Raw genomic sequence first — 26,472 nt, forward strand, 5'->3', positions numbered from 1 at the left:
ACACGGTAGCCGTCGTCACAGTACACGGTGGCTTGACCGGTTTAGCGGCCCTGGAGGTCCTGGACGCCCTGGACGAGACCGAGGAGGCTTTAGCTGTCGGAGGCTTAGCTGGTGGCGCCGACATCGCTCTCAGAGCTGAAGACGACGACGTACCCGACGTCGACGGAGTCGGTTCTGGCGCGAGAGATCTTTCGTAGAGCGCCGCTCTGAGCCTAGCGGCTCTGCTCTTTCTGGCCTGAGCCGTGAGAGCTAGGCAGAAGCGGCAGGTACCGACCACATGAGCCTCGCCAAGACAGAAGAGGCACTTGGCGTGGCCGTCTGAATCAGGAATTTTAGCAGCGCACTGCGTGCAGCGTTTGAAACGAGTAGTAGACATGCGAAGAGTCCGAAGTGAACCTTGCGGCGGAAAAAAAGGAACTGGAGAGCGGGCGCCTGGGGCTGCCTTATATGCCCCTTGGGAAGGGGGGCGTGGTTACCGCCAAAATTTGAACTTCAGCTTGGAAGAGTTTCCGTCGGAAGCTGCGCAGGCGCAGCTTCTCCATTAGTGTGCATTCACAGAGTACACGAAGAAAAAACATATAATATTGATAATAATATTATGTTATACAGTATAATACTAATAATAATACCATATAATAATATTAATTATATGTTATATATTACATATTATATAATAGTATAGTGGTATAGTTCAATATAGTAATATATAATGCTAATATTGTGCTCTGCTAATAATATATTGTATGTACATACAGCTGCTCTGAGTCCCCTTCAGGGTGAGAAGGTTGGGATATAAATGTAGTAAATAAATGCAGTAAATAAATAATTAATTTCAGATTTAGGCTTGGCCAAAGTCTGAAATGACTTGAAGGCACACAACAACAACAATCCTAATTAACTTGACTTTCTCATTGGCCAGTAGCAGGCTTACACTTTCCATTGAAATCCTGATAGGTTTATGTTGGTAAAAATTGTTTTCAATTTTAAATATTGTATTGTTCTTTTGTTGTTGTTGTTGCACTACAAATAAGACATGTACAGTATGCATAGGAATTTGTTTGTATTTTTTTTCAAATGATACTTCGGCCCCTCAACAGTCTGAAGATTATGGACCGGCCCTCTGCTTCAAAAGTTTGAGGACCCCTGATCTAGAGGAAGGAAGGAAGGAAGGAAGGAAGGAAGGAAGGAAGGAAGGAAGGAAGGAAGGAAGGAAGGAAGGAAGGAAGGAAGGAAGGAAGGAAGGAAGGAAGGAAGGAAGGAAGGAAGGAAGGAAGCTGCTCCTTAATGAGCATTTTACATTTTTAGTCATATTCCCAAGTGTCTGATGTAGACCCATTCTGGAGCATTATGGGAACCAGGAACATAATTGGGACTATGACATTTTAATTTTCCACCATGGCTTTGAATATGAGTGTGCAACTGGATGGCCAAGGAGCTGTGTTAGTCATTCAAATCTTGATTCCCAGAGTCATAATCCAAGACTAGAGCAAACTGTCTCCCAAAAAGGAAGTTTCTTTTTGTCTTCCTCTGAAGCTGAGAGAGTGTGACTTGCCCAGGGATATCCAGTGGACTTCCATGGCTGATCCGAGATTCAAACCCTATTTTCAAGTCATAGCCTAACACTCTAAGATAGTGGTTCTCAACCTGTGGGTCCCCAGGTGTTTTGGCCTACAACTCTTAGAAATCCCAGCCAGTTTACCAGCTGTTAGGATTTTTGGGAGTTGAAAGCCAAAATATCTGGAGACCCATAGGTTGAGAACCACTGCACCATACTGGCTCTCTGGATAAATGTTACTACTCATTATTCAGCAGAAAGAGGAGGCATGTTTATACCAAACAAGACCTCGCCACTCTAATTGTCAATACAGCAGCAATAGAGAATGGGTGGCCCTCAAGACAGTGTTGGACTAGATTTCCTAGCAAGGATGTTGGGAGTTGCAGTCCAACAACACTTGAAGAGCTGTGAATTGGTCCCCCATAGCATATAGTGTAACTGATCTATCCAGTATGGAGGGCTAAACGTTCAAGGTATGTCTCAGTTTGGAAATCTCTGCTTTGGAAAGTTGATAAAATGCAACCACTTGTGGTTTAAATGAGTTGAAAGAAGGTAGGTTCTGCAGCTGGGAACTAACCAGGACTTTACCAGGGTCTCTAATGTTTTTCCTGGTATTGCTGGCACTACATAAATTAAACCAAGAACTTGCTTTGGATTTTTTTTTAATTTAAAAATTGTGTGTGTAAGGAGGATGATACACAATGAAAAAGGAAGGATATTCTTCTGCTGCATATGAAACAAGTCTTGAGCTTCTCCATTTATTTGGCAGCAGGAAGGGAAGTGGAATTGACTCATGGATTATACTGCCAATCCAAGCCCAGGGAAAGAGGCACAGAGACCTAATTGTGCAAGCAAAGAAAGAGATAATTCTGAGTTCCTCTGGAAAATATGGAAAAGAATCAAGGCTCAATTTATCTCACGCACACCCTCCTTCTTCCAAGTAAATAAACAAGTCCATTGCTTCTAATCCGACTAAAAGGCTTGGAAAAACATAATTTCTTCATGTTTCACTGCTGTGTCAGAAAGGATATTTGCAGAAGGGGCACATTTGCCATTAAGCAAATGCCAAAGGGCTAAGAGCATTGGTTTTACTTATTCCTACAGAAACCATATCTTTTAGGAGGGGAGATAACACATTTGGGATGGAGAATGTGTGATACTACAACTTCCATCCCCTAACTGCTTGCCATTCTGTTTAGAGCAAATGTGAGTTGAAATTCAACATCTCCTGGAAGGCCCTTCAGCATCTACACCTGCAGTATGTGTGTTTTCACTGCAATCAGTGGATGAGATACCATGAACTACACTTTGAATATGGCAGTGGGGAGATGTTCTGTTTTCAGTCCAGCTGCAAGAGTTATGCAAGGAGGAATTAAGCACAGGCTCCCACTTCTAGGCAGTGGTTCTCAACCTGTGGGTCCCCAGATGTTTTTGGCCTACAACTCCCAGAAATACCAGCCAGTTTACCAGCTGTTAGGATTTCTGAGATTTGAAGGCCAAAATCATCTGGAGACCCCAGATTGAGAACCACTGATCTACTGACTCTGAGACCAAGGATGCCTTTACACTGTACAATTAATGCAGTGTGAGTGTGACACCGCTTTAACTGCCCTGGCTCAATGCTATGGAGTCACGGGAGTTGTCATTTTACAAAATCTTTAGCCTATGCCAAAGATTACTGTTGCCTCAGCAAAGTACAATTTTCAGGATTCCATAGCATTTCCCACCACACTTGCTTAGACCCCCAAATTGACAGACTGGGAAATGTATTAAAGAAGTAAATGTGCAAATTAGTAAACATAGTATTAAAACTGAGCTAACCTCAGAAAGTGTTGTCGAAGGCTTTCATGGCCGGAATCACAGGGTTGTGTTTTCTGGGCTGTATGGTCATGTTCCAGAAGGATTCTCTCCTGACGTTTCACTCACATCTATGGCAGGCATCCTCAGATGTTGTGAGGTATCACACAACAATCCCAGAAAATATAGGATGACAAATCATGTTTCTCTAGTCTAGTGGCTTGTATTTTCATGATAACCTCAGCATCCTTTCTTTCACACTGCTTTGTGGGATGTCAGAGATTTGGCTCTGATTCATCAGAGGAAATGGAGGTTTTTAACCTGGGTGTGTTGAATTTACCTTCTCCTGCTCCTTGCATACTGGAAATGACTGTCTCAACTTTTGGAATGTGTTGGCTCTGGAATTCATGTGGCTGTGGCTGTTATAAATGACTAGTACAATAGTCCCCAATCATAGCAAAAGTTACCTGGACAGCAAGCATCAAATGTTTTAATTGGGTTACTGTGAGTTTTCCAGGCTGTATGGCCATGTTCCACAAGCATTCTCTCCTGACGTTTCGCCCACATTTATGGCAGGCATGCTCATAGGTTGTGAGTTAGGTATATAAACTTAGGTTTATATTTCTGTGGAAGATCCAGGGTAGGAGAATGAACTCTTCTCTGTTGGAGGCAATTGTGAATGTTGCTATTTGCCACATTGATTAGCATTTAATGCTTCCTGCCTGGGTGAATCCTTTGTTGGGAGGTGTTAGCTGGCCCTGATTGTTTCATGTCTGGAATTCCCGTTTTCAGAGTGTTGTTCTTCATTTACTGTCCTGATTTTAGTTTTTTTAAATACTGGTAGCCAGATTTTGTTCCTTTTCATTTTTTTTCCTTTCTGTTGAAATTGTCCACATGCTTGTGGACTTCTATGGCTTCTCTGTGTAGTCTGACATGGTAGTTGTTAGAGTGGTCCAGCATTTCCGTGTCCTCAAATAATATGCTGTGTCCAGGTTGGTTCACCAAGTGCTCTGCTATGGCTGACTTCTCTGGTTGGATTAGTCTGCAGTGCCTTTCATGTTCCTTGATTCGTGTTTGGGCAATGCTGTTTGGTGGTCCCTATGTATCCTTGTCTACAGCTGCATAGTATACGGTACTCCTGCAGAGGTGAGAGGATCCCTCTTGTCCTTTGCTGAATGTAGCATTTGTTGGGTTTCTTAGTGGAACTGTAGATAGTTTGTAGGTTGTGTTGCTTCAATAACTTCCCTGTGCAGTCAGCAATTCCCTTGATGAAGGTTTTAATTGGCAATAAACACAACTTTTATAATCCCATGCCATCCCTTTCTAAATCACTCTCAATGAACAACGCATGCACACCTCCTTCTAGATGCTTAATATCTTGATTCCTGACAAATCAGGTTTCAACACGTGCAGATAGGAACACAGGCTATCAGTTACACAGCAGTGTTTGCACATACATTTCGTAGGGCATAGACAGCATTGCGGGCAACTCACTGGGGGTGGCACGTGGCTCCTTGCACTCTTGACAATGAACAGCATGCCAGTGCTTGTTTGGAGGATTTTCACCTGCCATTGGCCCCAGGGCTCACTTCAAAACTTGCAATCCAGCAATCCATTGGTGCTCCAGTAGCGTGCCAAATACCATTACCATGGGTACATTCCTCTTAGGCAAACTGTGGACCACCACACACTGGGGAGGATATTTAGTTTTAAATGGAATTTTAATTGTGTAAATATTTTATTGTATTTTAACTGTATTTCACCTTATGTCCATTACACAATATTTGTCTTTTTGTTTTTCATTTTGTAATTTTTGACATTTATTTGGTTATATCATGTAATTGTGAGCTGCCTTGAGTCCCTATGGGAAGAAATAAAGTAAATAAATAATAAAAATAACCAAATGTTCCGGCCTTCCTGCCTGCACAAATGTGGATGTCACCGTGCTATTTGGGTTGGTTTTGTGCACATTGTATGGTTTTGATTTAATGAGCTACTGCCTTGAGAGCATTGTGACCCAAAGGCTCACAACTAATTGGGTATTTGGTGCTGTGTTTGCCAATCACAATTTTAAAAATCTCTTGCTAGAGGCTTCATTTTTACTACCTTGACCTGTGGTGGTATCTCTCCTCAGATACGTCATATCAGCACAACCCTGGTAAACAGCAAGGTCTGCCTGCCTTGTGGAAGCATAATGGTGAAACTTGAGTGTCACTGGTATGACTTGGTGAACATGGACCAATGCTGGGCCCTTTGATGCTTCCCATTCAATCACAGCATGGTTGAGTAGGTCATAGTAAGTCAAGGCATCATTGATAACAAGAGACTACATGCAGAGCAGAGAACTAGATGATGCGCAGCCATTCATCTGAGAAACATGGATGCTTCAGCGATGACACTGCTCCTTCTGCCTCTATCATCAGCAGTATACCCTGGGCTTGGAAAAGTTACCTTTTCTGAACTTCCAGAATCCTGCAAGCATCATGGTCATAATCCAGAATGGTCTCCTCCCTGCAGTCCTTCTGGTGGCAAGCTAAAATGTTTTTACTCAGGTTTTAAAGATTTTAAAGATCACATCAGGGGGTGCTGTGGCTTATAGCTCTGAATATGTCTTTATAGAATTTAACTGAATTTCTACTACATTGCTATTTAATTCTGTTTTAATGTTTGTATGTTTTTAACCTAAGCCACCTTGAGTTTCCTTGTGAAGAAAAAAAGCGGGGTATAAATACACATAATATTAATAATAAATGGTCATATAGTCTTACGAAAGTAACTTTTCCACACTATGGACACAGAGCAGTTGCCATTACCTAATGTACAAAGCTGTCGAGATTGAGAACATGTTCAAAGATGTTATGCTGAAACAAATGGACACGTGTTCTGCTTTCTGACAATTTACTAAGTGCTTTTTAGGTTTTTTTTCCCCTTAGTTTGGTCAATGTAAGTAGAAATTGCTTCATCTGTACATGGACTTGATAATCATTTAACCAATACCACATCTTAGATGCTGAGCAACATCGACTGCTTGTCGAAACAGGAAATGCATTGGAAGCAATCTTCCCAGGAAGTCAAGAGAATGGAAAGTTTGTGGGTTACTCATAACCATAGGGCAGAACTCATGACGTTTTATGGGCTTGTTCCAGGCCCATTAAAATGAAGACAAATTGTCTAAAACAGCATTCAGGCTCAGTAACAGCTTTGGAGAGACTTTGGATGTATTCCTCCCATGAAACATACAGAAATCCACATATGAACGTGAAGTTTTTGGAGAGCAAGTTGTCTGACTATGAGGCTTGCCTATTTTAAACGAAAACCAGCACTTCCAGAGATTCTCAGAAGCAATTTTTGGGGGGATGGTAGTGGGTGGGCTTTCCCACCCTTGATTTAGGGATAACACTTTGTTTTTGTGCAAGGGAAAAGGCCAGAGCTTTAGTGTATTTGAATGTGAAGTGCCAATAAGACTGGAACGAGTTCAGACTAGATTTTCATCCCTTTCTATGTACCCGGCTAAAGCAGATCTCAGATGCCATGCTGCTGAAAAGTAAGCTTCACTTGCAGAGTTGGGAATTAAAATCTCACCACATCTAAGATTACTTCTAATCCTATTACAAAAGTTGCATATTACCTCTTCTACATCTGGATTGTTTAGAATTGTGCATGAATAAACAGCACTTCATTTAGCCATTTTTCATTACTGTCAGGAAGGAGTGGGTGGATTTACAAACGTGCGTACAAGATATAAGAAACATCTTGGCAAGGATCTGGAAGTCTTTGCTGCCTAAGGATGTCTATAGTACTCTTTAATGAGGAAAAAAAAGTCCTGCAACCACAAGAAACATTATTTCAGATGTTTCAAGCTTGACCTTGTCCCACTAGATCTCTTACTTTTCTCCCCAATAGCTATACAAAGACAATCCTTAATGTCTTCTCCCAGACATTCCCTCCCTTCTATGCCAGCAATGGTTCCAAAGTCATTAAAAACCTAAGTGCAATTTTGAAAAGACTACTCAGATAAGACCCAAAGGCAAGAATTAATCTTCAGCTATTGTAGTGTAGTGGGGTTTGAGCATTAGACTATGACTTCAGAGATCAAGGTTCAAATCTCCACTTGGCCACAAAACCCACTGGGCAACCTTAGCCAGATCATTCTCTCTTAGCCTCAGAAAAAGGCAATGCCAAACCTCTTCAAAACAAATCTTCCCAAGCCCGTGACAGGGCTACCACAGGTTAGAAGCAACTTAAAAGACATAACAGAGAGTATGTATGTCAATATAAGTATGTCAATATTTGCTCACTTGTAAGGCTGAAAGTCTGTCAGGTTGTTCAACAAGCAAAAGAAAACTGCTTCAAAGATGCACTGCAATGTCTATTACTTCCTACCCTATAGACGTGATATCATTCGGCAAAAACGGACATCAGCAATAGTAGAACAGCTAAACTTAGGTGTTTGACAGCAGACAAAATCTCATGGTTTGCATGGACTGGAAGAATGATTTGACCTCACTTCCTAAGAAGATTCAGAGGATCCTCTTCGAGGACCATTTTGGTGTGATAGCTATCTGAGGTCCAGAGGGCCTATCACCAGAGATTGTAAAATGATTTGTCTAATGAAGCCTTAGGAATATGATGTTATCTACCAGATATCTCTCTCCAAGGCACTGAAAAGAATAGTAGATGACTGTGAGAAGGTAGTGATTTATTGATTTATTTACTGAGCAGAGCCTCTGGGACTGTAAGACTCAAGAAGAATGAAGAACTAGTCCTCACAGGGCTGCAAAGAAAAATGAACGATAAAACATAAAGCACAAACAGCAAGCCGAGCTTGATTTCTTCACAAAGGCAGAGATAACAGAGAATGATGCTTCAAGATGTTGGCCCTGTAGCTATCAAAGAATGACTTAGATGTGAGCCAACTAGGAGAATGTGGATTTCAGCTCTTTAGACTTCCCACCTGGTGTTCAGCATAAGTACACAATGCACTTTTATACAGACCTTTTGGGTGGCAAAAGAGTTAAGTATCAGCATGAAATGGTTTAGTGAAATACACCATCTGCAAGAGAGAACAACTGCAGTGAGACTTGGCCCATTATCTGATTTACTCAAGTGCCACACTTCCTTTTTTAAAAAAAGCCCTATGGTCATAAACACTTACTTTAATTAGGAGTGAATGTAATCAATTTAATTCAGAGGTACAGATTTGGGGTAATCTGAATGATCAATATGAATCATAATAAATACAGCATAAAGTTATCCGGCCCAAAGGAAGGAGGAAAAGGCTGTAAGAAAAACCCTCTGAAAACCCCATAGGCAATTAATCGGCCCTGTACCCTGTCATTTTACCCTCAGAGCCTTGTACTTCCTTTACAATTGAGCATAAGCAATGAAAAAACTAGATTATGTAAGATTTTCTTTTAGAGGCAGGAATAAAATGTTTTGGGCAAGGCATCCATGTTTCCTCCCCCAGATTTTTTTTAATAAACTATGAAGCCAAGAGTTGCCTCCGATGGCAGTGCTTTCACCTTTCTTGAAGAACCACAGTGCCTCTTTTAAAACATGCACAAAACATTTTCATTATGTATTTATTTGCAGAAGGCTCTGCAGCTTACTCTGAGGGGAAGACCATCTGAATACACATCAGTGGTACAGCATGCTTCCCTGGAGAGAAGCTTCATTTCAGTAAAGTTTCTCAAAAGGCTGACTGTCTCACTGCACACCTCCAGAACAGAGGCTCAGAAGCCAATGTTTTCGAGTCTAGCCCTTGGAGAAACCCCATAGGTGGGGAAAGGGACCTACCAATTGGGTTGCTAGGAGTTTTCAGGGCTGTATCGCCATGTTCCAGAAGCATTCTCTCCTGACGTTTCGCCCACATCTATGGCAGGCATCCTCAGAGGTTGTGAAGTCTGTTAGAAATTAGGCAAGTAGGGTTTATATATCTATGGAATTATGTCCAGGTGGGAGAAAGAACTCTTGTCTGCTGACAAGAGGGATTCTCCCACCTCTGCAGGAGTCTTGCATATACCATCCACCTGTGGACAAGTCTACATCGGGACCACCAAACGCAGCGCCCAAACATGAATCAAAGAACATGAAAGGCACTGCAGACTAATTGAACCAGAGAAGTCAGCTATAGCAAAGCACTTGATGAACACCAACATGGACACAGCATATCATTTGAGAACACAGAAATGCTGGACCACTGTAACAACCACCATGTCAGACTGCACAGAGAAGCCACTGAAATTCACAAGCATCTGGACAATTTCAACAAAAAGGGGGAAACCATGAAAAGGAACAAAATATGTCTACCAGTATTAAAAAAAAACCTCTAAAATCAGAACAGTAAATAAAGAACAACACTCAGAAACAGGGAAATTCCAGACATGAAACAATCAGGGCCAGCTAACACCTCCGAACAAAGGATTCCCCCAGGCAGGAATGAAGCGTGCAAGGCCATTAAATGCTAATCAAGGTGATTAATTGCAACATTCACACTTTCCTCCAGCAGACAAAGAGTTCTTTCTCCCACCCTGGACATTATTCCACAGATATATAAACCTCCCATGCCTAGTTTCCAGCAGATCTTACAACCTCTGAGGATGCCTGCCATAGATGTGGGCAAAACGTCAGGAGAGAATGCTTCTGGAACAGCCCGGAAAACTCACAGCAATTCAGCCATTCCTGTCATGAAAGCCTTCGACAACACATTGACCTACCAATTCCTCCTGCCTGTACTGCAGAAGACAAACTAACACTTGCAAAGCACTCTTTGGCAATGAAGCATTATTTTAAAGATTAGTTTTATTTGGAGAAAAAAAACAAGGGGTGGGGAAGGGGAATTTTACATAATAAAAGACATCTCCCAGGAAGTCCACACAGATTACAAATCATTTTCATAGAAGATATTTTGTACAAATTTTACATGTCTTCAGAATGTGTAAAATGCACCTCAATCCATTTGTGAACCTGTCCTGATAGCAGAGAGAGAAAGAGAGAGAGAGGGATGCCAAGGGGATGGAGGAGAATGCTTCTGGGGTATGCAAATCAGCAGTATGCCTCCAGCGTAGCCCCCCTTTCTCTGCATTTAACAGACTCAAAGCAGTACTGCATTTGAAATCTATCTCTGCTCACAGTGGGGCCTCTCCCCCACCCTTTCAGATCCTGCCCATAGGAGATGGAAATGCTCTTTAAATTTCAAAGGACATGAATTGTAGCTAAAATTTACTGAAATAAGACACCAACCACTCCAGCTTTACTATAAATTTCAACCAGTTAGGATTTGTTTCAAGAGCAAAAAATCAAACTGCTCTCCCCCCACAAACTATGTAAAATGCGTCAATTCCCCAATGAATGTGCGCGCCACCTCATAAAGTCAGACGCTCCTTCTAGCCAGATGTTCTACATCCACCACTGTATACAAGACTTCAAGAATGGGCTATTAAAACCTTGTGCTAGTTCAGTTTTACTCCCCTGCTTCCCTTGCCCATTAGCACAAGGAACAAGAATGAATGAACCCCAGTGCTAAACAACCAACAGGAGAGCCTACTCCAAAGTGATTTCTTCATAACGTTGGGTGATGATAGGGAATTGGGACCAAAAATTTAAAAAGTTCAGGGGAACAAAAGTCAGCCTTTTGCCATAAGAGCTAAAAAAAAGTTGCCAGTCACCGACATGCCCAAGCTGGAGAAAAAAAGAAGGCAAACAGTCACATGATGCTACAGCAAAAGATGCTCAGCTAGACCTTCAAAGACTCTGACTACTGCAAAACACTACCCAAAATGTAAAAACGTGGTTATTTAAATTTCGGATAAATGTGTGTAGTACTAGCTCAATGATTTAAAAGGTCTAGGAAGGGGTAGAAAAAAAGTCCAAGGAAATTTCATCATCCCCAGAAATTGTTCCCAGCGACTGATTCCTATAAATCCAATGGTTCCTTCATATATTTCAGTCTCCTGCAGGGAGGATACTGAAAACTGATTCCATATGGTGGCGCCTGTAAAACGGCTCTCTGCATGATTCAACCAAACTGCACTACTCCTGCACTCAGCACTAAAAAGCCCTCACAAGTACAGATTGGGTTGTGATGGGTGAAAGATTGCACCTTTTGGCTGAACCGTGTAGGCAATGGCTTTCTATACAACAGCAATTGTCAGCACTCTCCCTGTCGGCAAGGGTAGGAGTGCAGCTCCGAGACCTCCCAAGAGGATGCCCTTGGTAGGAAAGCTACAAAGCCTGCCCCTGCTCATTTCTGCTGGATTTCAAAACGGTCTGGATTGTGGGAGAGGAACTGCTCATCACTCTCTCCAACTTATGTAAGGATACAGCCCCTACCATGGAAGGCCCCTCATTCCTTCCTCCAGTCACTGAAGCATGTTTGCTCTCTTTCCCCAGTGCACTCAGGCTTTCAAAGCAGATTATTTCAGGTTATACTACAGAAGTCAACCAAGCTGACAAAACAGGGAAAGCAATAGTTCTTAGCTGCCCAAGTCTCAATACATACTCTCTCTCTGTCTCTCTCTCACACAGGAACCTGGCCTGCAAACCACTAACCTCAGCTCTTTAACAGGCAGAACCTGGGGCTCTGGACGTGATTGGAAGCTGCGTGAAGTCACACTCAAGACACATATTGGGCCTATTCCTTTTGTCTGCTTGTTTTAAAGACACCTGCCATTTCCTCTCTTGCTACACTTTTTTTAAAACAGGGATTTCTCCAGTTAGTTCAATACTTTATAGGCTGCAGCAGCATGCAAGAGAAATTGTATCATTTTTTCATTTTTGTTTTTTAAAGAAAGATTTTAAGAAAGGTCTCTCCAAGGAGATGTTGACTTGTAGGCTTTTATTTTTTTCTGTCTTGTCTGAATAAAGGTTTGGTTTTGCTCTCCAAATGTTCCTGGGCGGCAACTGGTTAGGAGATGACACAGAGGGACTGGAGAATTTAGTCGGCATACTCATCTCCCTCAGCTTCATCATCACCATCCACTGACAAAGCAGCATACTTGCTAGCATAGCTAAATTTCTGCAAGGGAGAAAAAACAGGAAAGGTGTGTTAAATAGCATGTAAAAACAGACACAGGACTGCTCTATAGGAGTGTTAAAAACAAAACAGTGCACTATCATATGCTACTATGACTCTATAGCATCACCTATACATAAACCATATGCAGAAGGGAAGATGGACAGCAAGACGCCCCTAGCTGCAGAACCCATATCCACTCATGCCAGGTGGGGAGAGGAGGGAAACGGTATCTTGTAATTTGTTAGGTTCTCCAGGCAATTTTATGGTATACATCCTAGTCGATCCCTAGAGTGCATGCCTCTCTGGGGATCTCTATGTGCTTTATGGCATGCTGGGACCGGAAGTAAGACCATTTCATGTTGTTCAGTCATATCCTTGGTTTTACATAACCACATTCTGCCTGGAAAGCTATCCCCATGGATACAGGGGTTTTACAGTATACTAACAATTCCATTTTAGGCACTACTGGGTTGAAAAAAATAGCTATGTGATGAACTAGAAAGCGCTTCGACCAAAGAAACCTGGCTTTAAATTTCCATTCTTAAGAATGGCTGTAAGAAAAAAAAAATGCAAATCTCCTAACAATCCAAATTTGATGGACAAAGAAAGACCATTATGGGATATTTTATCAACCCAGATCTGTAGTAGGGCATCACCTGTCATTCCTGTTCTGGTCCCTATTTAACATATATTGGCTTCCTTTTTTACTTTTACTTTGTTAAACCTTTTGTAGTAGTCCCTCCCATTACAGGAAAGCAGAGAAACAAGAACTCAGTACTTATTCTTGCCTCCCTGTTTCTATGAGTCACTGAACATAAATAATGGGAGAAGTGACTTATGTAAATAAATAATGGTATTATCCACTGCCAGAGCAAAAACAGCATGTGAGGCTGCCTTACACCAAGTATTGGCCTTTCCAGAATAGTATCATATTTCCTTGACTGAAGGAGGAGGAAGACTTTAACATCCCAGCTTCTTTAAATGTCAAAACTGAACCAAGGGCTTTTCATCTATCAAAAATTGTGATCCATCACCATTAGAGAAGTTTTGGGTAAAGTTGAAGTAAGCTCTGCTTCTTCTGTTCCAGCTCATGGTTTAGAAAATTGACATTTGGCTCCCTCTGAAGACTTTAGAGGTAACACTATCTTACAACCAAGTGTTATCCAGCTATAGCTGCAGAAGTCCATCAGCTGGAAAAACACATTTCACTTCTTATTCACAGCCAGGTAGACAAGTGTTCAGAGAGAACGGTATCTGGTAAAACAGAAACTAACTTTATGGGGGGAAACAGCAATAGGAACCAATGTCATAGGAACCAGGGCTGTAACAGTTGTTAAGCATTACAAAACCACTAGATCTATAATAATTGCTTTTGATTTTATTTATATTTGTTTTTATTTTAATTTTGTTTTAATTGACTTTTATCTGTACCTGCTTTGAATTTGCACACTGCCATGATTTTAAGGATTGAGGAAAAGGTGGGATATAAATACAAATAATGAAACATGGCTTCTTGTCCATTTTAACCTCAACTGAGATGTAAATTTGTAATGCGATTGAGCTACATAAGGAAAAAAGAACTACATTCTGGTAAGTTCTAGTTTATTTAATCATGAAGACCCACCACCTGATTCCCTGCCCAAAGACTTTAAAAAGCAGCAGATAATTGCTTACAGGGGTAGGGTTCTCTTCAAATGTCTTTGGCTCAGATGCAGATCTTGAGTCAAGCTCTTTCTTGATTTCTTTCCTAAAGAAAAAAATATTATTGTGTATATACAGCAATTGAAGGTTTGAATACAATGTGAGTCGACGGGAGAATTTATTTCAAGAACAAATATGACCATGAGTGACATAGGAACAAATTCAAAGCCTGAATGGTGGAATGTGAAGTGGATACCTATCTGAGTCTTGCCAATGATCTCTGCTGCCTCCATCGCTAGGAGAACGGCTAGAGCTCCCACTTCGGGCTTTAGGAATACTCTCCTGTCCACCATCGGGTCTGTTTTCATCTCCTGAAACAAGTGGGGAGGAAAAAATTCTCATTATTCTGGCTCACAGCAATCTTCTATCTAAAGGAGTTACAAGCTGAATACGAGTATTCCCACAACTGTCATTTATGCCTACCTAGCCCACTTGGCTTACCTGTTGTTTAAAAGCATCCCAACACTACCAGCACACCTACCTCAAATTAAGGTTCATTTCAATCAGATTTATAGCATGCCTATACTTGCTTTTTGTTGGACCTTCCCTGTTTTTTTATATATAAAGTACATAAAAGAAATTTGATGAGTGGAAGGTACTGTAGGTTTCTGTAATTTGAAAGGAAGAGCACTTCTGAGAATATTTGATTTCCAAATCATATCCCCCATTATAAACTTTAGCATCTGATAGCTCTTCCCACTATCACTTCTTAATGAACCCAGAGCTTCAATTACTCTTGGTGAGCTTCTGTGCTTGTTGCTGTGTTGTTCAACATTATAAAATAGAATTTGAACCTGTCTGTGGCAGCCTACACTGTCCCTGCCTGCAATGAGAGGATATTAAGGGTGGAATTCCATTTACCTGAAAGTAAGGACACTGAACTAAGTGGGAGTTCTGAATACACAATTCTGGGAGGGTGGGACCAATTCCCTTTATTTCAGACAGGAAAATGAATCCTGAATCATACCATTTCCTATTTCCCAGTCACCATCACATTTAGTAATATTTGTTAATCTATTACAAATATCAGAGCAACCTCCCGCAAGTAAGACTGAAAAGGACACTAAGGCATTGGACTGGGGATCTATAAGACTTGTACAACGGGGGGTAGGCTATCCATAAAGGAGGGCATTCTCGAGCCTCAAGGCCTTTGGATGCATGCTTGTTAGGGACGTAAGAAGTGGTTGTCTAAGTGGCTAATGCATGGCTCCAGAACTCCCTTCCCAAAAAGGCTTGACTGGGCCCTGTTATTTCCCTATAAGCAGACCAAGATAGTTATATTCAGACAGACCTTCAATGCTGATGAAAGGGTTTAAACTGGGTGCCGTTAATTCTTTTGCAGTCTATGTATTTTACATTGTCTTTTTACTTTACTACTGTAAAGCGCTTTCTGTGCCATTGTTTCAGCAAAAAGGCAGGATATGAAGTAAATAAAGAAGGCAAACATGCAGTGAAATCAAGATAAAGAGAACAGACAAAAGCTTTTCAAACCAGACTGAATGTACAACTGCCTTTCAATTAACATCTTAAAGAACTCTGCTGCCCCCTTTTGGAAAGAAAATAATTTAAAATTTGGCTGATTTCATTCTTTCTATAGTTAAAAGTTATGCTATTGATTGCTTTTGTTCTTATAACAGAGACACTGGCTTCACTGGACTGGCCACATTGTCTGAATGCCCAACCACCATCTCCCAAAGCAGCTACTTTACTCTCAGTTCAAGAAAGGAAAATGAAGCCTCGGTGGACAGCAAAAGAGATTTTAAAATGACCTTAAAGCTAATCTTAAAAAAATGTAGAATGAATACCAAGAACTGAGAAACCCTGGCACTCAATCATTGTAACTGGAGGTCAACTATTACCAATAGTGCCATGGCTACTGAAAAGGCATGAATACAGGGTGAAAAGAAGGCATATCAAGCAAACTCTTGTGACTGTCTTCTATCTGGAAATCTATGTCTTCAATGTGAAAGACCATCTACAGACCACACTACCCTTGGAAGACAATTATACTCAGCCATGAGTAATAGTAATAACAGAGACAACATGATGTGGTGGCATAATCATTGGACTGGGCCTGCAGGAGACCAGTTTTCATCTTTGCTCAGTCATGGAAACCGACTGGATGACCTTGGGCAAGTCATACACTCTCAGCCTCAGAGGAAGGCTACACTAAGCCATCACTGAATACATTCTGCCAAGAAAACCATAGGATAGGGTCAACATGAAGTCACCCATAGCATCAACAGCAATTGGAAAAGTTGTGGATGTACTGTCTGCCTTTGTTTTTATATTTTAAACTGCCCTGAGGACATTGTTCTATGGCTTATCCCCATTTAAAACCAATCAATTTTTCAACATGCCACAATTGAAACACTGGGTAATTATCATAGTTACTCCTGGTTGGTAAAGATGAGAGGAATCTGCACATCGTGAGCGGCACCCCACATTTCAGAAACAGAAGATGGAAGCGCTATGACTCAAACCCAACCAAGCTACCTAAGGCAGTTGAGATATACATGACTTCCATGCCTGTCTCCAGGCAGATAGGTTAACCAAATTTGTGTGCACTCCTCTACCACAAACCAGAGCACATGCCAAACACCGGGAAATGCTTAGTTCTGAGAACATCTCTGGGAACACCAAAAACAAGTCTTTCTTTGTAAATTTCAGTTGCTGTATCAATACTTCAAATGTTATACATTTGAATTTTTTGGATTTTTAGTTTTATGTTAATACATAGGTTTTAATGTTTTTCAGCACTGTTTTATTATGTATTATGTACTGTTTTAATGTTTGTATTGTGTGTATTTTATAAATGCTGTTAACTGCCTTGGGCCCTTGAATGGGGAAAGGTGGGATCAAAATAGCCAATGGAAAAATGTACACACTTCACACAGAAATATTATGCACATCCAAAAGATTTCTAATGTAAGGAAAGAGAGGCTGCATGCGTAATTGCACAGAGTGTAAATTCTCAGCTGTTCATCCACTGCTGCTTCTCAAAGGCTGCTGCACTGTAGTCTTACCTTTCCTTGGGGTATTCTTAGGGAGCATTCCATCTTCCGATGAGTGGTGTGGCACTGCCTGGCTGCCACTGCATGGAAATACAGGTGGAATAGTTGTCATTTCCTAAAACTGGTACAACACTATATATGTTGAAGAACTTGGATTTAGTTCTAAGAATTCATTAGATGTACGTTAAAGATTTCATTCCTCATATACAGGCTAGAATCACGTACCTCCTAAATGTTGCTCAACTGCAATTCCCAGCAGCCCTGACTACTGGCACTGCTAGCTTGGACCGATGGTATCTGGGCATTTAACACCATCTGAAGAGCTGTATGACCACACCCCTGCTCTAGTGAATCTATCTTTTAGCCCTTATAAATTGCCAACTGCTAGTTTGGGCCTAAAATAAAGGAACTGGCTTCAGAGCTGAACTGAACTCAGTACAAGCATCAGGAAGGTTTTTCTCAGAAGCCAACATGTGCTACAAGTAGTCTCACAGGAAAAAAAAATTCACATTCTTCAATCTAAAAACAGCAAGCCCTACACATTTTTCAAACCGGACTTGCTTTATTCATTTATAGCCTTTTAGACAAGTAGACTTGTAGACATCAGTGGTAAGCTTGCCCTCAAGCTTAAACATTTAAAAAGGACACTGAAGAAAGGAAGGATGGAAAAGGAACAACATGTAGCCACCATCATCAGCCTACCTCTGTTCAATCCAGTTCTTGAAGTCTGTGCATGCACGTTTAGTTTTAAAATTAACTATTGTTTAACCAAGTGGCTCTACATTTAAGTCATGAAGGATGTGAAACCTGGTTGCTCATAGCCTGATTGCATAAAATCAGTTGTGGGAAGAACATTAACTAATCTGAGCATTTTTGGCTCTATTAAATACAACACCCAGAATCCCCAGCTGTAGCCATGGAGCTCTAGGTCAAAGAGTGAGGGTTTTTCCTAACTCTGTGGCCTGGAGCTCCTCCCAATTTCCCAAGACTAAGAGAAGCAAACTACAAATGCAAATTAAGTCAAAGGCTTGTGTATACAAATTGAATGAGCTAAAGGAAACAGGAGCCACTTAGCAAAACAAGCTGAAGAAACGCAAGTCAAACAGAATCCAATCTCTTATGGGAACCGGATGAGGAACAGATCAGCAGAGACCTTTTGTTGCTTCAAACTTTGAGACTGTGTATCAGTAGTTAACGACGGTCTGCGTATATGTTTGGCCTGCATTATAATTAAAGCTTTAGCGTTAATCTCAAAATTACATTTCATTCGATACACATTAATGTGTAACAGTTCGCTTTTTCAAAAGAAGCCTAGAACTTATTTTTGTTACAGATGAAGCATGACAAGATGTTAAAAACAGAAAGTGGTTATCGAATAAATGCCAATACAGAAGCAGACAACTGGGCCATTTTAGTTCATAGTAACCTGGGTGTTATTTTCATGAACGTCAAGAATGTCAGATTACACAGTTGCGTTTTTTCAACAAAAGGGCTAGATACTTTATGGTCCTCTTGGTGTTACTTGACTGTAACTCCTTTAACCCCAGATAAGTGGACATACTGGCAGGGACAAATGGGAGTTGCAGTCCATAAACAGTTACAGGGCCATAGGTTCTCCATGCATGATCTGCCCTATTCTTATTCCACAATTATGAATTCAACTTTACAACTCAGGGCTTGTTTTGATTCCTAACCCAAAGTGTAGAATCTCCTACACTTCCCAGTTATTCTTTCTGCAACCTTGTTCTCTACAAGCTTTACATATTTTAAAAATGTAATTTGGAGTCCACAGGTTTCTATCCGTCTTTGAAGGTAATCTGTGTGTGAAAGAGATATACTGAACAGCATGCCCCAGCCTCCACAGACCCTCACCTTGTGGGGGAATGCTGGTCTGAGTCAGAGCTCTGTGAGCGCGCTGGATGAGAGTTGCTGCTGCGTTTCACCCAGGCATTTTCTTTAGGTGGAGGAGCTGGCATCACTTTCAGGGGAAGCTTCTCTTCTCTGGGAGACTTGGAAGTGGGAGACAGACCTTCATCGTCTTTGCCGATGCTTTCATTTTCCAACGATTTCTCACTCTCCCTCCTCCGTGAGGCTAGAAAGCATAACATGTGAGCAAGGTAAGAGGGCTTCCATTTTGTGGCTGAAAGCAAATTCTTCTGGATCACCTTTCAAGCAACTTGCTGACAATTCTTCACCAATACTAAGTAACCCAGTCAGTTTACACACTGTATATTATAAGGGTAGAACAAGCCCAAACTGCCTTTATGTTCTATTGACAAGAGTGGTCCAGTATTTCTGTGGTCCCAAATAATATACTGTGCCCAGGTTGGAACACAGAAATGCTGGACCACTCTAACAACTACACAAATAAGCCACTGAAATCCACAAGCATGTGGACAATTTCAATAGAAAGGAGGAAACCATGCAAATAAACAAAATCTTACTACCAGTATTACAAAACTCTAAAATCAGGACAGTAAATAAAGAACAACACTTTGAAAACAGGGAAATTCCAGGCATGAAACAATCAGGGCAAGCTAACACCTCCCAACAAAGGATTCCCCCAGGCAGGAAGCAACCAGGCTTTGAAGCTGAACGGCCATTAAATGCTAATCAAAGTGGCAAATTGCAACATTCAAACTTGCCTCCAATAGACAAGAGTTCTTTCTCCTACCCTAGACATTCTGCAAATATATAAACCTCACTAGCCTAATTTCCAACAGATCTCACAACTTCTGAGGATGCCTGCCATAGATGTGGGCAAACGTCAGGAGAGAATGCTTCTGAAACATGGCGATACAGCCCTGAAAACTCACAACTAAATATTTGTGTCATTGATATAAAGTTAAAATACAATTAGTACAATTAAAGCTTACACCCCCCTCCAAATTCCTACCCACAACCGCCCAAGCAACCTGCTCCTCCTCTGGCAACACAGATATGTCTTGATCTGCCTACAGAAGGCCAGCAGGGATGGGAAAATCCTGGTCGCCACAGCCTGGGAGCAGCCACCAAAAAGGCCCTCCTCCTTGTTCCCACCAAATGCTTTTGAGTGAGTGGTGGGACAGAGACAAAGCCCTCCCCAGATGATTGTAGATTTCTAACAACTTTGTTGAGAGAGATACGGTCCTTCAAATAACCTGGCCCAAGCCAAAAGGGAGTTTATTTTGTGCTGTGTGTGATAAGCAATTTAGCCCAACCCTGCAGTTCACTCCAATGTCTCTATCTGCCTGCAGTGGATACTATGAAATGGTTGATGAATTAGGGAAGAAGGGAATTATAATCTTTCTAGAGGTCTTTTTTTGTTTTGCAAGAAATCCAGTCCCACCCACCTGCTCTTCACCTGCTGGAAACCTCAAATTTGCATCCAGTAAACAGGAAAAAACTACACATGTGCAAGAGAACTGTTGTCCACAGTTATCATTCTCTTTATCCCAGAACTCCTGATACAATCAATTGCATAGCTGTCCTTTCTCAATACAGTATTGCCTTAACTTTAAAACACATGATAAATTGTGTGTTAAAATATGGCAGAACGCTATTTCTTCCTAACAAGGTGACTGGTTGCTGGTTTGGTTTGCTAAAAACTGAAGACAACTGAAATCACAGTGATATTAAATTGCTCCCATAATTCTATGTCCAGCTTCAAGTCAGTGTTCAACTGAATGCAATACTTCCAAATTTCACTGGCAGATGCAACCAGCTTCCCGCCCAAGCAATCTCAAATTCCAAATCAAATAAGGGGCTGGGGTTAAATGAGAATGCCATGTTGCTATTTTTCTGAAAGAATAGGCTTCCAAAGGTTTAACCACAAAATAATGGCATTGCACTCTGGAAAATACAATGGATAACTTTCCTTTCTTCCAACTTCAAAGGTACAGAAGAGTAGGGATTTCCTTGGCAGATGTACAGTGATCACTGCTACCTCTTCAGCTCCACAGTTGGGTGGAAAGCTGGGGGTGTTTGATAGTTGCACAGCCAAGGAATATGGATGCAACTTGGAAATCCATGACTGACTTAACAAACCCTTTCCACCAGTGCAGAGTACAAATACACTTTAACATGGTTAAAGGAATATGTCCCCCAGTATTTTTAGCCTGCATTTTCAAGCTGTGATACTCCCTGATAAGATCAACCAAAACTATTACCGTATATACTCAAATATAGGCCGAGTTTTTCAGCCCTTTTTTAGGGGCTGAAAATTCCCCCCTCGGCTTATATTCAAGTGAGGCAGGGGCAGTCGCCGCTGCCGCCGCTGCTATCACCCAGTCTTCCACCTCCCGGCTTTGTCTTCGCCTCTGCAGCCTCCTTGTCCGCTGCGATGTTGCTGCGGAAAGGAGAAAGGGAGGCCCACACGCAGCTAGACAAACATGGAGGGAGGTGTATGCTTCCATTCTCCCTTCTGTCACCGCGCACACGCCCTCTGCTCTCCCAGCAGCAACCCAGCTCATTGCTGTTCAAGACCAGAGAGGTTGTGCGCAGAGACAGAAGGAGAAATGGAGGCGCACGCCTCCCTCCATACACAACTGAGTTCCTGCTGCCCACCTGCCTGCCTGACTCCCAGAGTTCCAATGCAAGAGTCACTGGCTGCTGGAAGCCTGGCAGGCAGGCAGCAAGCAGAGAGCGTGCCGCGAGTGGCCGAGGGCGCCCCGCGAGAAAAGGAGAAAGGAAGCACCACACATGGCAAGAGAAGAGAGGCAGGGAGGCAGGCAGGCAGCGTTGTGGATGGAGGTGCACGCCTCCGTTTCCCCTTCTGTCTCTGTGTGTACAGCCTCTTTGGTCTTGCACAGCAACCCTGCTGGGTTGCTGCGTGGAGAGCAGAGGCCGCGTGCATGGTGACAGTAGGGGAAATGGAGGCGCACGCCTCCCTCCATGCTTCTCTTGCCGTGCGTGGTGCTTCCTTTCTCCTTTTCCCATGGGACACTCTCCGCCGCTCACGGGGCGCCCTCTGCGCCCTGCTTGTCTTCCAGTCAGGCTTCCAGCCACCAGTGACGTTTGCGGTGGAAGTCTGGAAGTCAGGCAGGCAAGCAGCAGGAACTCCGTCATGTCGCCGGGGCCAGGAAAGGAAGAAAAGGAGGGAGAAAGGAAAGGAGGAAAGCAGGGAGGAGAAGCAAAGGAAGGACGGAGGGAGGGAAGGAAGAAGGTAGGATGAGGTTGAGGAAGACAAGGGAGGTAGGGAGGAAGGAAGCAAGAAGGAAGGAAGGAAGCTAAGGAAAGAAGAGAAAAGGGAAGGAGGAGGAGACGGAGAAAGGTTAGAAGGGAGGGAGGGAGAAGGGGGCGAAGGAAAGAAGGGAGAAGGGAACGAAAAAGGCAGAAGATCCTTGCTCTAGATGCTCCTTAGAGGTCCCTTCCAACTTTGTTACTATTGCCAATATTAATATTATTAAGGCTGGTCATCTGTTGGGGTTGTTTTGATTGTGCTTTCCCTGCATGAAGGAAGAATGAAGGGGGTTGGGCTAGATGGTCCTTAGAGCTCTCTTCCATCTATTACTAATATTATTAAGGCTGGATGGCCATCTGTTGGGGTTGTTTTGATTGTGCTTTCCCTGCATGAAGCAGAATGAAGGGGGTTGGGTTAGATGGTCCTTAGAGCTGCCTTCCATCTATTACTAATAGTAATATTATTAAGGCTGGATGGCCATCTGTTGGGGGTGTTTTGATTGTGCTTTTCCTGCATGAAGCAGAATGAAGGGGGTTGGGCTAGATGGTCCTTAGAGCTCCCTTCCATCTATTACTAATAGTAATAGTATTATGGCTGGATGGCCATCTGTTGGGGGTGTTTTGATTGTGCTTTCCCTGCATGAAGGAAAAATGAAGGGGGTTGGACTAGATGGTCCTTAGTGGTCTCTTCCAACTCTGTTACTATTACCAATATTAGTACAAACAGATTCTTATTCTTATTATTAAGTTATTGTTGATACCATATTGTTTTGTTTTTTTTTGGCCCTCCTTTTCTACTTACAGAGCTAGTTTACAGTTTGTCTTTGAAAAACGGTAAATATTCAAAATCATTAATCTACTGATGCCTCAGTTAATGTTATTTTTATTGGTATCTATTTTTACTTTTGAAATTTACCAGTAGCTGCTGCATTTCCCTCCCCTGGCTTATACTCGAGTCAATAAGTTTTCCCAGTTTTTTGTGGTAAAATTAGGTACCTCGGCTTATATTCGGGTCGGCTTATACTCGAGTATATACGGTAAGCCCTATTAATACGTTTATGGAATAAACAAAAACACAGTGAAGTGAACCATATAACATGTCTACCTCTCTCCCTGAGGGATCTTTTCTGCAACATGAAATACACTGACTGCAACATGCTTGTTTTCTTATGAGTTTGGGTCCTAAATAACAGCACATCATAAAACACTAATATTGTTTTGTATTATAAATCCCTATATCCCCAAATTTTCAAAATGTATATACACAGTGAACTTGCCTGATAAATAAAATGCAATGCAACAAGATTGGTTATAATCAGGATAAATAACAGGGCTGATCAGAAACATGCTTGTTTAACTTGCCTGACAGGATTATAACTTGACTGCAACTTACTTCTCCCTGTTGGGCCTGTCCCCACAGAAGGAGTTGTACTACCAGTTTGTGAGGACTCGCTCCCAGTCCGTGATCGCTCTTGATTATCTTCACTACGCCAGCTGGGGTGCCTAAAGCATACACAAAGTAGCAAAGGTTAACTGGGCTATTTGTGAGACACTGGAAAAATCAGGCACAAATAACTGCATACAAAACCATAGTTAAATCAAATGAAATGCTCAGTGTGGATGAGAAAATGCTTTCTTTATATAGAGCTTGGATGAATCACATCTTGGGAAAGATGTACTTTGTGTCTACCCTTTCCATAATCCCTGGGGTCAGTACGATCTGTTGTGATCATGGTGGCGATCTGCACATGAACATTTTCAGGACCCGGCAAAGGGAAATTGACTAGATGACATAATGCTTTTACTCAATACAATACGGGTTGGGTTTGAAAAAAATACAGAAAGCAAGGAATGCTTGTATCAAGTTATTCTGAATAGAAACTGAGGCAGCATTGTTGGGGGGGAGGGTGTCAAATAACAACTGTAAGCTTGGTCTTGCAACTGCATAGCCTTAGCCTATCTTTGTGGTTTGGAACACAACACAATTTATATAAACTTGGGAACTGAACACATCCTTCACTCAGTGGGCCAACCCGTTGCTTCCCTGAGTTGAAATGTTTGCTTCCTGTCTACATTAAGGGGCATTGGGGATACTTTGTTACATTAACTCCTGCCCCCTGTTTTAGCCCCAGAAGCCATATTATCAATTAGGACACAAATCAGAAAGTACTTTCAGTTTTGGGAGAAAGGTCTCCTCTGTATCAAAAATAGACAAGAGAGGATGTGGCAAAATTCATTCCCACAGACTAGTTGTGTGGGGAAAATATTGGATTAAACATGTTTGAGATTTGAAGATTTTGACGACCACAGCCTTAGGAGCTGCACGCAGTCCATGGATCACACTTTCTTGGCTCTGGCAAACACAGATGGTTTCAAAATGGCTTTTTAATGTCATGTTATCAATTATCTAGTAACACTGACCACTTCTGACAGAAGGGCTGCTGACAGAATGTCCCAAAATCCACATTCTTCAAAATGAACAGACTCTGATGGATCTTCACAATTAACTTTTGCAAGGTAATCTACATTGAGCCTGAATCATGCCAGATTAAGGTTTGCAGGCTACTCAACATGCTATTGCCGCCTATTGGGATCTTTCATACAATGCACCCATCCTTGCTACTCACCGTTCTCTAGGTCGTCGTTCCAGTCTGGGTTTATCATCTTCCAGTTGACGCTGCAGCTTCTCTTGCTCCTTCTGTAGTCTCTCTTCTACTTCACGCTCTCTTGCAGCAGTGTCCACTGGCTTAGCCCCCCCAAAGATGGAGGCGGCACGGCTGGACTGAGTAGCAGGAGCCACGGATGTATCTTCCTCCTTGGGTGTGCTCCGGGGCTTCAGGTTCAATTTCGGCCTTTGAGTGGGACCTTAAAGAGAAAGTACGAGAGGGTGTTGGATAAAATGAAGAGTGCAGAAACAGTAAATGTAAAAGGAGACAAGTGACTGTAACACTAACACTAACTAACAGTAAGAAAATTATGAAAATTCTAAATGAGTGGGAGAAAATTAAAAATTGGATTGCAGATCCCATTTCCACCAAATGAAGATCTTGAAAATACACAGAAGTCAGAACAAAACCAGAGACCAAAAGAAACCATAGAATTACAGATTGACCCTTTAACTAAAAAAAAGAAAAGAAAAAAGCAATTGCCCATTCTGCATACATTTTCCTTCAACCATGTGTTCTGTCAGGATATTGTATATATTAGTTTGGGGATGTAAGGGAAAAGACAAAAAGTGGAAGACAAAGGAGTTGCTAAAATCAAATTCAAATCAAATTCAAAACAATTTGCCCTCACCACTGCCATTTAGGAGTGCAACTAGAATTAAAGACAGAAAAACTACTGTAGCAATACACAAAAACCACAGCACCAAAAAGGTCCTCCTTTCTGAATTTACCTCTATCATCCCGTCGGCTGTCATCCCTGCTATAGTCATCTCGTGAACTGCTCCACCGATCCATCCGGTCATCCCGCCTATCGTAACGGTCCTCATAACGGTCCCCACCGCCCCTGAAATCATCATCACGACGGTATCCACTGCCAAAGGCTCTTCTGCTACTGCCTGACCTTGAGTCAAAGCCTGCAGGAAAGGGAAGTTACAGTGATTTAGAAATCTGAGAAGCCACTGGCTGCAACACAGTAAAATGGCTACCCTCTGGGAAATGTTGATAGCAAAACCACAGGGTGTTCTGTGGGGAGTCAGAACAGGAAAAAGACTTCAGGACAACAGGTGAGCTTGAAACACAAAAGCAAAACTTGTTTGTTAGAACTCCAATAACAAATTATCTACCAGCTCAGAACAACTTCTCTACCAATAATTTCCCAATTATTTTCAGCTTCAAGAAAGAAAGACTTTCCAATGTCGCCTCACTACATACACAAAAAGGACTGTATTCCAATAATCTTAGCAACAGGAAAGGGGACATGAAAGAAAGTCAACAGAGAAAGAGAAGCAAATGCTACAACAAAGATGCCTACATGAGATTCCATTTAATGTTTCAGCCTACAAACAAGTGTGTGACTCAAAATACCTCCTCTATCATAATCCCTACGATCATCATAACGATCTCTGCCTCCAAAACGGTCCATCTCTCTTCGGGGACCATCACGGTACCGATCCGAATCGTAACGGTCACGGTCCCGATACCCTAAAAAATAAAAGAAAATTATACTTGTAGTAGTTGGATTTGAAATGATTAAATTATCATAAATATATGCAGAGGAACAGG

The 26,472-nt window shown here is 41.9% G+C and overlaps 1 protein-coding gene across 3 annotated transcripts in view; it reads right to left on the reverse strand.

The window, feature by feature from the left end:
* Positions 1-10,135: 10,135 nt before the first annotated feature.
* Positions 10,136-26,472, reverse strand: part of eif4b (eukaryotic translation initiation factor 4B) — a 42,981-nt gene continuing 26,644 nt past the window's right edge. For all 3 annotated transcript variants that reach the window (XM_008116390.2, XM_003224443.4, XM_062971130.1), the window contains 9 exons: positions 26,275-26,391; positions 25,641-25,823; positions 24,871-25,108; positions 23,637-23,746; positions 18,956-19,175; positions 17,096-17,163; positions 14,266-14,380; positions 14,043-14,115; positions 10,136-12,368 (listed from right to left, as the gene is read on the reverse strand). In XM_008116390.2, the coding sequence (XP_008114597.1) occupies positions 12,288-12,368; positions 14,043-14,115; positions 14,266-14,380; positions 17,096-17,163; positions 18,956-19,175; positions 23,637-23,746; positions 24,871-25,108; positions 25,641-25,823; positions 26,275-26,391 (1,205 nt within the window). In that variant the 3' untranslated portion in view covers positions 10,136-12,287. The remainder of the gene's footprint in view (positions 12,369-14,042; positions 14,116-14,265; positions 14,381-17,095; positions 17,164-18,955; positions 19,176-23,636; positions 23,747-24,870; positions 25,109-25,640; positions 25,824-26,274; positions 26,392-26,472) is intronic.

The sequence above is a fragment of the Anolis carolinensis genome, chromosome 2 (genome assembly GCF_035594765.1).
Source record: "Anolis carolinensis isolate JA03-04 chromosome 2, rAnoCar3.1.pri, whole genome shotgun sequence".
Classification (NCBI taxonomy): Eukaryota; Metazoa; Chordata; class Lepidosauria; order Squamata; family Dactyloidae; genus Anolis; species Anolis carolinensis.